Raw genomic sequence first — 14,355 nt, 5'->3', positions numbered from 1 at the left:
CGAGCACGGCGAAAAGTGAGAGAACAGTGGATGAGTGGAAACCTTTGGAGCTCGTTGACGACCTCTTTTTTTTTTTTTTTTTTTTTACTGTTGTCACACAACAGTCCACTGTCTGATGTAGAGATAACTGAGAGGAAGCGAGGGCTTTGATCCTTAATGGGGCCATGTCGGCTCTGTGGAAATGACATTCAAGGCATGTATTTACACAAGCGCAATTATGGAGGTAATTTTGGCGGTAGACAATCAATTAGAGTGAAACTATGTCACAGATTAAAGGAGAGGTTATGACTGAATCCTGTTTGGGTGTCGATGAACAAAACCGGAGTCTTCCTAATAAGCCAAAGAAAAACAGTTTCAGATCTCTGGCAGGCAGCAGCTGTAAACCTTAATGGTTCCGCAGGCTTTTAACAAAAGCGCTCGTCTTGGTGTTTGCCAACGACCGGGGAGACGGGCAACGTTAGCACATATACTTCTGTACTACCGAAGCCTGGCTGGACTCCTCCACCACTGTTTCCATCACAGGCTTAGTTCTTCTAAAAGCCCCAAGACTTGACCGGAGTCCGGCACGTTCCTCTTGAGTCAACAGCTTTTCTTAAGATGTTGCATTTTAGAAAAAAATACGTTCAAACTCAACGTGTCTTGTAAGTTAGATGGCATTCATTGATTGAAACAAAACCATTTAAAGGCATACTATGCAACATTTTTCAGTTAATTAATGTGTTCCATACCGTTTTGGATGATTAAATGAGTCATTTCAGGTCGAACAAAGGTTTTCTCGGCCGCCCTGGTGGTCTGTGGGGGAAATACCGCACTTGCAAGAGCCCTCGGCCTGCACTCACAGCAGAAGTCACACGCGAAAGCAACAACAAAGAACCGCGTGTTAACGTCAAATAAACATGCAAGCATATCGAGTTTTATTATTATTATTTATTTATTTATTTATTTTTTAAATGTTGGCGAGACGCTACCGCGGCCGCCGCGGTCGCCTCGCCAAGATAGCGCTGCGGGAAACTTCATATTCATACTTTCACTGTGTTAGTCATTGTTTGTACTGCCGTTTTTTCCACTTTTCGTTGCGTTCGCCTGTCTGCTAAGCTCAAAACAACCGTGCCTGGCTTGTCAGAGAAACCAGAACAGCTGAGGATCTTTACGACAGTGCACTTTTACTTTCGCCCTCTGGGGGGAGCCTCGCTGGAAAATCAACCCCGGTTGCGTAGTATACCTTTAAGGTGAAATTGAAACCATGTTAAATGAAACCCTTTGCTTGATCACAGTTGAAGAAAAGCAGATCTCATCTGTTTCAAAACTTTTGGTATTACTGTTCCCTAGGTCATTAAAATCCTTATTATTATTATTATTATCAAACTCTTTATCAATTAAAAGAGAACTGTGAGGAAAATTGCCCACGAGACAAAACTTAACCTTTTTGCCCAACACTGTATGTGTGTGTGTGTGTGTGTGTGTGGGGGGGGAAACTAACCTTGGCCACGGTGGTGGCAGCTTCATGCAGTGGGAACAGCTGGTCAGAGTTGATGGGAGGATGGATAGAGCCAATTCAAGGCAATCCTGGATAAAAACTGGCTAGAGGTGGCATTAGACTTGAAAGAGGAGTGGAGGTTCATGAACACACCCTCCTCCCACAGAAAAACACGGTGGTGGCAGCATCATGCTGAGGCGGCACATTTCCGCCTGCTGAGCCGTTTTTGCTGGGATACACAGCGTCTTGGGAATCTGTAAGGAAATGACGTTGGAAGCGTCAGCCTGTATAAGTGCAAGGCGAGCAGAGCCAAACCCCAAAAGAGACTGACGTTTGTGGCTGTAACAGCTAAATGAGAAAAAAGTTCAAAGCGTTTGAATAATAATGCGAGATGCTGGTACAGGCACAAAAGAGCGGCCCCTCATTTTCTGTTTCTGATCAAAATCCACGCGAGGAAAAGAAGCGGCGAGGATGCACTGCCACGCTTGCTCGGTCGAAGTCCACGGCAGAGCCTGCTTTGCTCTCGCAACTTGTTAAACAACCAAGTTTGATTGAAGCACAGAGAGGCCTTTACCCGCAGCACGGCACGGCCACAAAGAAGGTACGCATAAAAAAACATCACATGCACGCCTTTGGATGTGTATAAATGAGCATGCAGCTTGGATGAAACGTTGCAATAGTAATGACTCCCCTGCACCTTCTGCAGAAACAACAGACTCTACAAAGGCTTCGCCCTGAATGACTAAACTCCAGCTTCTCAGATGTTGGTCCGACAGATCTCGCTCTATCTCCCTTTCTCTCTCTGTGTACGCGTGCTTTTTTTTTTTTTTTTTTTTCCTACTCTTCGTTTCTCTGCATGGGCAGCAGAAATCAGCACATCAAATAAACACGGAGAGGGGGAAACATGTTTGCTTTGGAGACGGCGAAGCAGGTCACGGACAATGGGAACACGTGAAGTGTGGGCGTGAAAAGAAAGCAATTCCAATGCAAATAAGTGTGGAGGCCTCTGAAATCAAACCCGATTCAGGAATGTAATAACATCTTTAAATGTTATTCAAGGCAGGGAAAAAAAAAATATTAGGATGCTTCAGAAAATGAGTATTCCAGCCCCTGCATTCCTCATCTACCAAATACACAACCTGATAGGATGTTGCATCGCGTTCCCTTATTATCAGAAACCTACACATTCTGGGCACTACTGATTTGAAATGTGAAATCCTGAGTGGGACGGCGGATAAAACACGACGCGTTGGCTGAGACAGAAACATCAAGGCCTGTGGCTGCGGCCTTAACCCGAGGTCTAAACAATCTACTTTACAGGCGCACGTTATCCGAACCCACCGCAAACCCCCGACTGCTCTCCGCGCTCCGATCGAGGGTTTGGACGGAGACACGATGTAAAATAATAACGGGGGGGTTCGGGGGGGGGGCAGCGATGGGAATTCAAGGTCTTTGACTCTTGTTACAGCCTAATCTAGGTTAGCACACGCACTGCGGTCAGAGAGACTTCCTCGGTTTGAGCAATTGATTAAAGATGATGAGAACACAAGCGTAGAATGGGCAAAAAGGACGGCGTCGTAACAAAATATGAGACCAAGTCTTTTATTACAAATGATGATTTTACAAAAATATGAACATATCCATGAAAAAAAAATCCAGTAACTGATAAAAAAAAAAAAAAAACACCCAAAGAAATGAACACTTTAACTGGATGAGAAAATGAAATGTCACATTTAAACAATGTTAATGCTAAAATGAGATAAATAAATACTTCACATGCTACGGCATAAAGCGGTACGTTAAACTTAAAGATGACTGGCCCGTCGGAGTGTGTTATGAGAGGTGACTACAGTGCTCACTTCTGTCCGTCGTGTCCTGGAGAGTCCGCTTCGTCCTGTTACCTGTGCAAAACAATATAACATGAAAAGAAGCATTATGACTGAGGAAGATGGAAACAAAATCAAACGTCGTCGCTGCAGACGGATGTTTGCGCTGTTTTAAAATACCCAAGCTACCCAAAAATGTACATTGCCATTGCAAAAGCACTTATACAACTTTTCCGCGTTTTCTTTTTCACATTACAACCGCAAACTTCAACGTAATTTATGTGGTATGTATGTGTGAGACCCACACAAAGGAGCACATAATTGTAGAGTGGAAGACAAATGGTGTTCCGCATCTTTTACAGCAAAAAAAAAAAATTTTTCACTGATACCCTTGAGCAAAAAGTCTATGTGTGGCAGAAAACTGCTGCACATTATCCTGACCATGGTAGTGGCAGCATCATGCTGTGGGGATGCTTTCATTTACTCAAATTTATATTTGCCAGTCTGAATTTTATTTATATAGCGCCAATTCGTGATACAGGTCATCTCAAGGCACTTTACAAAGTCAAATTCAATCAAATCATACAGATTGGTCAGGAAGTTTCCTGTCTAAGGAGGGCCAGTAGATTGCATCATTTACCCTGCGTACTTAACAAGATCCAAGTGGCTGGTGTTCACAGATAGGAAGACGTATTTCCACGCCTTTGCAATGCACATCACCCTAAATACACCATGAAACATGTGGGTGGCATGCTTCTTTATATCAGGAACAGGGGAGCTGCTCAGTGTTGATGGGAAGATGGATAGAGCTACTGGACAATCCTGGAAGAAAACCTGTTAGCAACAGACCTGAGACTGGGGCGGAGGTTCAACCTCCCTCGGTGTGGATCTGTTGCACACAATCTCAGTGAAATACATTGAAGCTTGTGGTTGTAGATCCACTAAATTGAGTAAAGTTCAAGGAGTGTGACAACTTTGGCAAGATCCTTGATTAAGATCTTATTAGCTCATAGTCGGTCGCATCAGCAGCAAATCAAAGCCCTCCATAATGATCTAAGATTTTCTTCCAATCTATACAGAAAGCTGTATCTGCAGAGCAAACAAACATGATTTCTGTACTCGGTACCTCCTGTTGCGACAGGCATCCAGGTCTTCCTGCAGCAAAGAGGCCGTCTTCTGGAGGAAGCCGACCTACAGCAACACAACAGACACGTGATTTAAAAAAACGCGGCGCAGGGATCTTGAAAATTTAACGTCTGGCGTAAACAGAAAGAAGGAAGCAGGAGACCAGTTTCAAGTGGAGAAGGCAGGATTGGTTGTGCTTCTCTGGTGTTGGGGAGCTGAATAGGAAAGGGTGAAAGAAAAGGCTGCTTGTTAAGTCCAGGGGTCAAGACAGCAGGGACCGAGAGGTCAGGAGATGGGAGCAGCGGGGTTAAGACACACTTGGACAACAGGGCACATTATGTGCCAGGTTAGCGGAGAGTTTGGAGGCGGTGAGAGGAGTCAGCTCTCCTCTTTTCTTTGGCTACAAATTGTACGTTTATTTATGAAGTGCTGCTTTTGGCTGGAGTGAAAATAACCCCCCCCCCACCCCCCCGATCTACACTTACTTGGCATCCAGAGGCTGGCAGAATAATCACAGCTCCTGAAGAATCTGTATTGTTCTGGGACTAGCGTACTGGAGCCGAGGGTGCATTCCTTTCTGTGGGGGAGACCTCAGCCCGAATTCTAGCGTTTCATTTAAAATATATGCAAAACTCTACCAAAATGTGGTTGCAATCCTCGTGAGACACAAAAAAAAAAAAAAAAAAAACCCATACCTGTTTTGTTATTGTTTTCTATTCCAAAAACAATCCATTTTAATGTGGAATAACCCAAAACGGTGTCAATGAGATGAGAGGCCGCTCTGGTCACGGATTACATTTTATAAACATTTCTGATCACAGCGCTGCGGTCTGCGTGCTGAAATGGGATCTAGGGAGATATATTTAAACAAGGAAGGGGTTTAACATGAGTCCTTTTTACCCCAAAAGCTCTTATTAACAAAATTATTTACAGTGAAAAGGTTGAAAAGAGGTCCTTGGGTTTAACTAGAGTTTTTCCAGTGCTCTGAAAAACAAGAGAAAAGACTGAGATCTCTCTTTATTTACAGCTCTGTGCAAAAGGCTTGGGTCATCTCCAAACCCTTTGATTTAATTTTAAGTGGTTTTAACACCAGTATGTATCTTCATTTCATACCCAGCGCTGCAATTTGGTCCTAACTTTCTTCCAATCTCGACTGATGCACTTAACCAAAGATATAACATTCTGCATACTGGATTAGTGTTTTGTTAAATTATGGTAAGAAATAATCATAAAAATGCAGAAACCTCCTGCATACTCTTACTTATTTTTAAATCATTGTCTGAAGAGTTTACATTACTTCCAAATTTAATTTATTGTGGTTCACATCCATGGTTAGGCCAATTAACTTATATAAAACGTGAGCCTTGAGCAAACCAAAATAACTGAGCGGAACCAGGCTGTAGATATTATTTATCAGAGTTACATATCCACATTTCCTTACAACTATAAGGTTGCCAAAATAATTGATATTTTGATATAAACATTACTAAAAAAATGATTATTCAAAGATACTCATTTGCTTCAAAATCGGTACAAACATTTACCCAAATTGTTGCACTTCTCCCACCAGCAGCGCTGCAATTTCAGACGCTCCTCTCCCTGCAGCCGCTCACCTGACCAAAACAATGAGCGGCTGCTGAATGACTTAAACTCTGCTAACGTGGAGAGTACGTGCAGAAAACAAAACATATGTCACATTCTTTTGCTGACAAGGCATACACAAAAATGCTGTTCACAAGTACTTCCCCAATGAGGCAGACGGACAGAACAGAATGACATGAATGATGCCTCATGCTGGCTACGCTAACGCTACGAGCTAACGCGACAACAGATGTTTGACAGCAACTTGACAAGATCAGTAAAGCTCTTGTATCAGCATACTCAGATTAAAGAAATGTGCAACTGAGATGGGTGACTTAAAGGAGACACATCATTCAAAATAAATACATTTTGCTGTGTTGTTGGGCTCTATGAGGGCAAGAAAATCTTCGCTCAGTTTTCTCTATTCCTATTACGTTTTCATGAACTATTACGTCACAGTATTTCACTTGGACTCTTAGACCGGATCGGGAAATTTCACTCTTTAATGTCGATCAGAAAATTCTTGCCAAGGTCTGAGCCACAGGATTACAGCAAGTCCTTCTGCGGTGATATCAGCTGCTCAGACTGGTTTCATGGCCGGAAGGAACTCATTATTCAATACTAGACGATAATCTCAAAATAATTGGGTCACCCGACCCTGGGTTTCTGGAAGTGATTATTTTCTTGGATGCAGAGAAATCATCTAGTAGAAATATTTGTATAATATCCTCTCAAAATATGGTTTCAGCTCTGCTTTTATCGCATTGATCAGAGAGCGCTTTTACTTTGCCCGTGTCTTTACAAATGGCAAGAGGTTGTCTCTCCTTAGCCTTGTTCAGGGCACCAGGCAAAGGTGTTCCCTTTCTCCCCTCCTAAACATGTTAGCATTAGAACTGTTGGCTATCTGGCTTTATCAGGAGGTGGATGGAGAGTGTTATGCCAGAAATGGTTTTACTTTAAACGTTCCCTTTATGCTGATGATTTGCTGCTCTATGTAGAAAACCCCAGTTTAGTCTATTCTGGTTATTGCAGAGATTCTACCTCAGTGTGGTAAACAGGCCTAGTCAGGTTACAGATTAAGTTGTGGTAAAAGTGAACTTCTCCCAGTTAATCACCTGTAAAGGTACCTCCCACTGTCCCTCTTCCCATTCATAGTCGTTTTCATAAGGATTTCAGTTTCTGGGAGGTTTTATTAATCCCTCCTTAGACAACATCTTAGGTAGAAGTGTTTCCCATCTCTCTGAGAAGTTTAAGCAGGACATGACTGGCTGGTCTTCTCTCCCCTTACCTTGACTAGCAGAATTAATTGTGATCTTCCCAAAATTGTCTCTGTCAGTTCCAACACATTCCAATATTTATTAAAAGATATTTCTTTTGCCAATGGGATCAGATGGTATCCTCTTTTATATGATCTGGCAGGCCTCCCCGTATTAGCAAAGCTATTTTGCAACTCCCTTAAAAGCTGGGGGGCCTTGCGTTACCCAATTTCACTCAATATTACTGGGCATGCAATATCAACTATCTCTGCTGTTGGATCACAGTAGAGCTGACGGATGCTCCTCTGGGGCCCAGACAGAGCTGCAACCCACAAAGTTCTTGCTAAAGCATCTTATCTGTGCAACGCTTCCTGTTAAGAACCAAAAATTTCACAAAGTCCTGCAGTGAATTTGAATTCAATTTTGGAAACACCACAGTTTGCAAGAACCCTCCACTGCAGCTCCAATATTTAAACATTTGTTCTTGCTAACCTAGCAAGCCAGATTGATACTTTCTGCACATTATCAATCTGGTCTGCTGCCATCCAATTAGTTTGGGGAAAGGAGGGACATTCAGCAGAACTTTCCGTGCTGATTGGGTGAAGCGACACCTAGTGCCCGCCTACCAAAGGTTGGTTTTAGCCAATCACAGTATCAAATGAAGATGTTGTAAGCAGCAGGGGTCATGAGAAATCACAAGTTAAGCTGGTCATGGCACTTCTTGCTGTTTCAAAAATTAAATTGTTAATTCTGACAAAACAGACGTGACAGCAGCAGCTACGCCTGCGACCTCCTGTGCTGCCATGTTTGTTTTGACATTCTCTGTTTACACTGTTGCCTTCAGGCAGACGATACAGAGAAATCACAACAAGAACCAACCGTTTTAGAGACACTTTTTACCCGACAGCAATAACAAAACTAAATGCAACCAAAAATAACTATTAATTATCATGGATGATGTGTGTGAGAATGTGCTATTTTTTATTTATTAGTTGTTTTTATCAGTTATTTGTTATTTATTTCTTATATTGTGTGTAAATTGAGGGACAGAGATTTATTTATTATTTATTTATTATTATTGTTTTTTTTTAAACATATGCACGGATCTATGGCACTTTTTAAATTTCGTTGTTCTTGTGACAATGACAATAAAGTTTTCATTCATTCATTCATTCATTTGGTTCAGCTGTGGACTCAGCAGCTCTTTGCTCTCGTCACAGCTGTATGTCCCATCTTAAACGATTATACTGAAATGTGATTGGCCCAAACTGTTTTTATTTCAGCCCCGAATGGTTGAGGCTGGAGCGCCACATGATGGATTCTCGTGTGTTTGCGAACGCACAAATACCACAAGAATTCAGCACGAGTTAAGGTTATGCTCCTGCCTCCCGCCTCTGATCCTATCTTCCGTACCTGTGACATATATCATCATCATTTCTCCTGACACTCCATGGAAAGTTTATCTTAAAGTGTAACTCACCCTCGTACCAGAGCCTTACTCTGCCCAATATACTTATATTTGAAAAGTGTGTCGAGAAGAGGTGGTGCCCCGCCGACCAGGGAACGTGCGATGACTGTGGGCTGGCCGTGGTCTGGGCCAGTAGAGAAAGCTAAATAAATGCTAAATAAACTAACTGAATGCTAATCTAATAAATAGCTCACCTGAATTTTGATACAATGATCGGAAGACTCACTATACCAACTGGAGGGATGTAAGAGACAGAGTCGGTTCTTTAACTCACAGCAGCAGAGCTACTAATGTCAGTTTTTCTGGGTGACGTCACAGTATTGTTTGAATCAATAACAATACTGATTTGAAATTGAATGCAAGACATTCATTAAACCTTAGGAGGGCGCCGGACAGGATTTCAACAAACGTACAGCAAATTGACAAAATAATGACAGCTATGTAGATAGCACTAGTATAACACACCATGCACACAGTTTATTGGCAAAAAGGTAACCCTCTAAGCAAACTTGGGAAGAGTAATGGGGTTCTTGAGTCGGTTCACTCAGCTCCCTCTACACTATATGTGCTAGGGACAGTTTGCTCCATGCTAAGGTTCTTTTTAGAGTACATTACACGGATGTTCAGCAAGCAAAAAGTTACCCAACCACCAGTGATAGCAGCATGTCCCCAGCCAATCATACTCATGTTTTGGTCCAATCCAAACCTTTGTAATTAGAGTCAAATATTTGTCACTCTTGCAATGGTGCTGAATGTAGAAATTTGCCACCAACCCCTGTTGTGTTGTATTCGTTATCCCCACCCCCCCCCCACCCCCCCACTAAAATATCTAATCTCCCATTGTTAATGTGAAGTGTACTTGCCTTTACAACCCTTTTAGCCAGGCGTCTCATTCTATTCAAATGGAAACATACACAACCTCCTGCGCATAATAGCAGGCTTAGGGAAGTTTTGACTCAAATCACACTTGAAAAAATTAGCTATTCCCAAGTGGGTTGTTGGAAGTCCTTTAACAAGATCTGGGACCGTTCTTAGAATTATTAGACAACAGCTCCCCATTCAGAAAGTAACTAGATGCCCTCCAGGTCCTTCACCTTTCTTCTGATAGGAAAGGATGGGGGTTCAGCACAAGTCAGGCTCTGCAGACACAGTGGGACGCTGTTCTGTCGGCAGTTCAGGCTGTTATTTATGTCCACAGACTTTTGGTACTGAAAATATTCTAATATTTGTTAATCCCTGCCAGAGCCCCTCTGACTCCCACCACCTGCACAGTGTTGAGGGGAATCCTACAACACTGCAGGCTAGGGCTGAAACGATTCATCGAGTAACTCGAGAAACTCGATTACAAAAAATCCTCGAGGAAATTTATCTGCCTCGAAGCTTCGCTAAATTTATTGTATTGTAATAAGCAATGCTGTTAAATACGCAGCACACTGGTCTAGCCGGAGGGTTTTTGTGTTGCACAACGCTACCACTTCCGTTAGCGCCTGGAGCACATGTGCTAAGTTTGTAGCTATGGAGGGAACCGGAGAATGCTCAGAAGGAGAACCCCGAAAGCGACAAAAAATGTCAAAAGTTTGGGAACATTTTAGACTAAACAGAAAGGACAACACAGCGCAATGCATCCACTGCAAAGCAGAATTGGCGTACCACAACAGCACGACATCAATGTTGCAGCATCTGAAGAGAAAACACCCGCTACATGCATCCAACTCGTACACGGTTGCCAACAGGTAACGTTTATGTTCTCTTTGCTAACTACGTTGTGTGATAATCTGCCATGTTATAGATGTAAATTGAGGCACATTATTTTGCTAACGTTACATCTACCGCTTAAACATAGCGGTTACTTAACCGGGTGTAGTGTAAATTGTATGTGAGGGTGGAACTGAGAGAAATTATGCAGGACTTAATGTAAGTTTGTTAATAAAAATACGCAGCAACAGATTACAGGCATAAGCTGAAAAGCATTTATTTAATGGTGTCTTTCCAACCTGAAAAGTTACAATCTTTTCTTCTCGCTACTGTTATGTATGAATTAGAAATTTTTGATTAATATTTTTTGTAGTAATTCTATATTTGTTTATACCTAAGCAATCAAGAATAAATAATAGCATCGTTTTAATAAAAATAGCAACATTTTTGCATTTTATCATGACTAGTTAAGGCTGCAGAACTCTGTACAAACTCAAACCTTTACATTTTGAGTAAGAGTTTATTTTTTTCCTAACATATAGATTACATTCTGTTTTCCAATACATAAAAAACCATTTCACTGCATTTAGATTTTTCTGTGATGGTTAAAAATAATACTTTTAATTAAAGCATCCTCAAAACTCACACATAAATGAAAGCCTTAAATCCATAAATAAAATAAAACTGAAACTAAAGCTGCTATCATGGCAGATGAGCTGTCAGTGCAGATTCCAACTTAATAATATTAAATGTTATAATATCCAAATTAGTGCACTTGAAATATATTTAATTCATAACAAGGAATAAACAAATAATCATTACATTGTGCTTCTTTTCAGTGAACCGAAGAGTCATACGTTGGACAGCTTTGTTCAAAGGGTTCCAGGATGTTCGGTTGTTCAAGCAGCTGAGTTCACAAACAGCATTTTAAATATGATCATCACAGACATGCGACCGCTGTCCGTGGTGGAAGATGAAGGATTCCAGAAGATGATCTCCACCTTCAATCCAAATTATACCCCTCCTTCCAGAACCTACTTTGTAAAAATGATGGAGAAAAAGTATGAAGAAATCAAAGACAAATTGAAAAACATCCTAAAAGAGACAGACAGCATTGCTCTCACAGCAGACATTTGGACAAGTGTTGCCACAGAGGCATATCTTGGAGTGACATGCCACTTTCTTGGAGAGGACTGGAAAATGAAGTCCCACACCCTGACAACAATGCCACTTGAAGAAAGACACACAGCAGCAAACATTGCAGAGTGGCTTGAGGAGGTTATTGCAAAGTTTGATGTTCCACCTGAGAAAGTCAGAGCTGTCATCCACGACAATGGTGCCAATATTGTAGCAGCAGTGAAGATTTTGGCAGAAAAGCATAAGTGGGCATCTGTGCGTTGTGCAGGGCACACCCTGAACTTGGTGGTACAGAATGCTCTGAAGAGCAACCAGAGCATCTCAAAGTGTGTGGCAGCTGCAAGATGTCTTGTTGAACATTTTAAAAAAAGTGAACTGGCTTGCACAAAGCTGAAGGATAAGCAACAGCAAATGGGCACAGCATCACACATGCTCATACAAGATGTAAGCACTCGTTGGAACAGTACTTTCCACATGCTGTGTAGGCTGCTGGAGCAAAGATGGCCGATAACTGCTGCACTATCTGACCCAGCATTGACACCACGAGGAAAACACTACCTTGATCTTAAGCCAGAGCAGTGGAATATTATAGAGGAGATAAGCAAGGCTCTTCAGCCATTTGAAGAAGCAACGGTGTTTCTGAGTGGGCAAGACTACGTTACTCTTTCTGCACTTCCACAACTTGTGCAAAGCCTCAAGAAGTCCATACAGACCCAAGTTTTTGAGACTGCACCAGCTCAGTCATACCAAGCTGAAGTGATGGCACAGATCACAACAAGATGGGAAGGACTATTTATGTGTCAGCCTCAATCCTCAAATACTGTTGTACTTACTGCTGCTTTAGATCCCAGATTTAAGAAACTTAAGTTCTTGCCCCCAGATGAAGCCTTTAAGATCCAAAGCATGGTTCAAACATTGGTCCTTGATGTCAAAAAGAAAATGAGACAGAAAAATTCAGGTGAAAATGAGGTCTCCACTGATGCCCAAGACAAGCCTGTAGAGCATCAGCAGAACACCAACACATTTTTCAGCAATCTACTGGGTTCTTCAGAATCCAGCACAAGTGATGAGGAGGATGAGGAACAGCATTTGAACCAAGATGTTCAAAAGGAAGTCTTGATGTACTTTGGAGAGCATACACTGTCCAAGAGGGAGAACCCACTTCTATGGTGGAAATCAAATGCAGCACGGTACCCAACACTGTCAAAACTTGCAAAGTTCTTTCTGTGTATACCAGCAACATCAACACCATCAGAACGGCTTTTTTCCGCAGCAGGGAACATCGCATCGAAGCGCAGGGCAAGCCTCAGTTCACAACATGTCGACATGCTCACTTTCCTTCACAGCAACCATAGTCTTCTTTAAGGCTTCTTTAACAGTTAAACACATGCACACCTGTGTGTTGGAGCATTTAAGAAATGCATATTGAATAACATTCAGTATATGTTGGATTTAAGATATTTTTTTATTCCATCTTTAAGAACATCCAAGTTGATTTTGTTGAGGTTCAAGTTGTTTTTGTAAAGCCAGTGTTTACTATTTTGCCTTAGTAATCTTTTCTATTAATTCTTTTTTTATTTCTCCTCTGTTTTTGCAGTTAAGAAAGCAGGAAATCTGTTCTACCTCAGATTTTAAACTTATAATTTGAATGTATAAAAGGCAGTATTCTCTGGTTTGCCTTAACTTTTCTATTTAAAGCTAATGAATATTTTTTTACTCTTTTGTGTTAGCACTGAAAAAAGCAAGGAATTTGTTGCACCTTAGACTTAAAATATATTGTATAAAATGCAGTATTTACTATTTTGTCTAAACTTGTTTTATTTTTAAATCAAGTATTTTCTTTATTTATCTTTTCTGTTTGAACTTTAGAACAAAAAAGCAAGAGATTTGCTGTACTACTGATTTGAAACTTTACTGGAGGTTTAATGTTATTGCGTTGTTATTATCAATAAAATGTTAAAGAGTTAAATGAGTTGTTTACTTAGTTCTTTTACGTGTATGTGTATTACTCACTGAAGATAAATACATAAACTAAAAGCTGGAGTATAGACATTTTTATAAGCATATTTGTGAGCCTGCCACTTTATTATTTGAATATAATTTAATATCTTAGTATAACTTTTCTTCAGGTTAAAGCAAACTACTGTTACAAGTAAACTTTCTAAACTACAAACATTTAACTGTTAGGGATGCTCAAAAAGGAGATATTGGACTGATCTGGACTAACTGGTGTTATTGCAGATTTGCCAATAGTTTATTTTATAATTTTTTTTTATCCGATTACTCGATTAATCGTAAGAATAATCGATAGATTACTCGATTACTAAAATATTCGTTTACAACAGCCCTACTGCAGGCCTTCCTGATGAGTTTCTCTAACCCCTTCCTTCTAGCTTTATATTCAGTGCCCTGGAAAAGTATTTTTGTTTACGCTGTTCAAGTTGTTTACGGTCATTGTGTATGCGTGTGCATTACTTGCCATTTGAGAACATCAGTGAACCAATTCACTCTATCTATTGTTCTATAACACCACAGCTCACCAGGCAGGTATTTATAAAGCAATACCTGACAGAGACTGAGAGCAGTGTCTCTATTATTACCTGATAATCAGGCAGTGCTCTGATTTGGTAATCTTGATTAAAATTACTAACTACAATAATTGCCTATGGAACATATTAACAAATATTCATAGCCAAATATATATTTATTATTGCACAACATCATATTAATTCCAGTTTGATATATTGTGCAGCTCAAGGTGAATTTATGAATAAAACACACAATAACACA

At 40.8% G+C, this 14,355-nt stretch overlaps 1 protein-coding gene across 6 annotated transcripts in view; it reads right to left on the bottom strand.

Moving 5' to 3' along the window:
* Positions 1-1,536: 1,536 nt before the first annotated feature.
* cep112 (centrosomal protein 112) overlaps positions 1,537-14,355 on the bottom strand; it is a 172,744-nt gene continuing 159,925 nt past the window's right edge. For 4 of the 6 annotated variants that reach the window (XM_036148053.1, XM_036148058.1, XM_036148056.1 and 1 more), the window contains 2 exons: positions 4,430-4,494; positions 3,097-3,378 (listed from right to left, as the gene is read on the bottom strand). In XM_036148053.1, the coding sequence (XP_036003946.1) occupies positions 3,375-3,378; positions 4,430-4,494 (69 nt within the window). In that variant the 3' untranslated portion in view covers positions 3,097-3,374. Of the gene's footprint in view, positions 1,732-2,992; positions 3,379-4,429; positions 4,495-14,355 lie in introns of those variants that run through there. The other 2 variants (XM_036148055.1, XM_036148057.1) reach the window with 2 other exon arrangements.

Source organism: Fundulus heteroclitus, chromosome 16, assembly GCF_011125445.2.
Source record: "Fundulus heteroclitus isolate FHET01 chromosome 16, MU-UCD_Fhet_4.1, whole genome shotgun sequence".
Classification (NCBI taxonomy): domain Eukaryota; kingdom Metazoa; phylum Chordata; class Actinopteri; order Cyprinodontiformes; family Fundulidae; genus Fundulus; species Fundulus heteroclitus.
The sequence above is the reverse complement of the archived record's forward strand: the minus strand, read 5'-3'. Positions and strand labels throughout refer to the sequence as shown.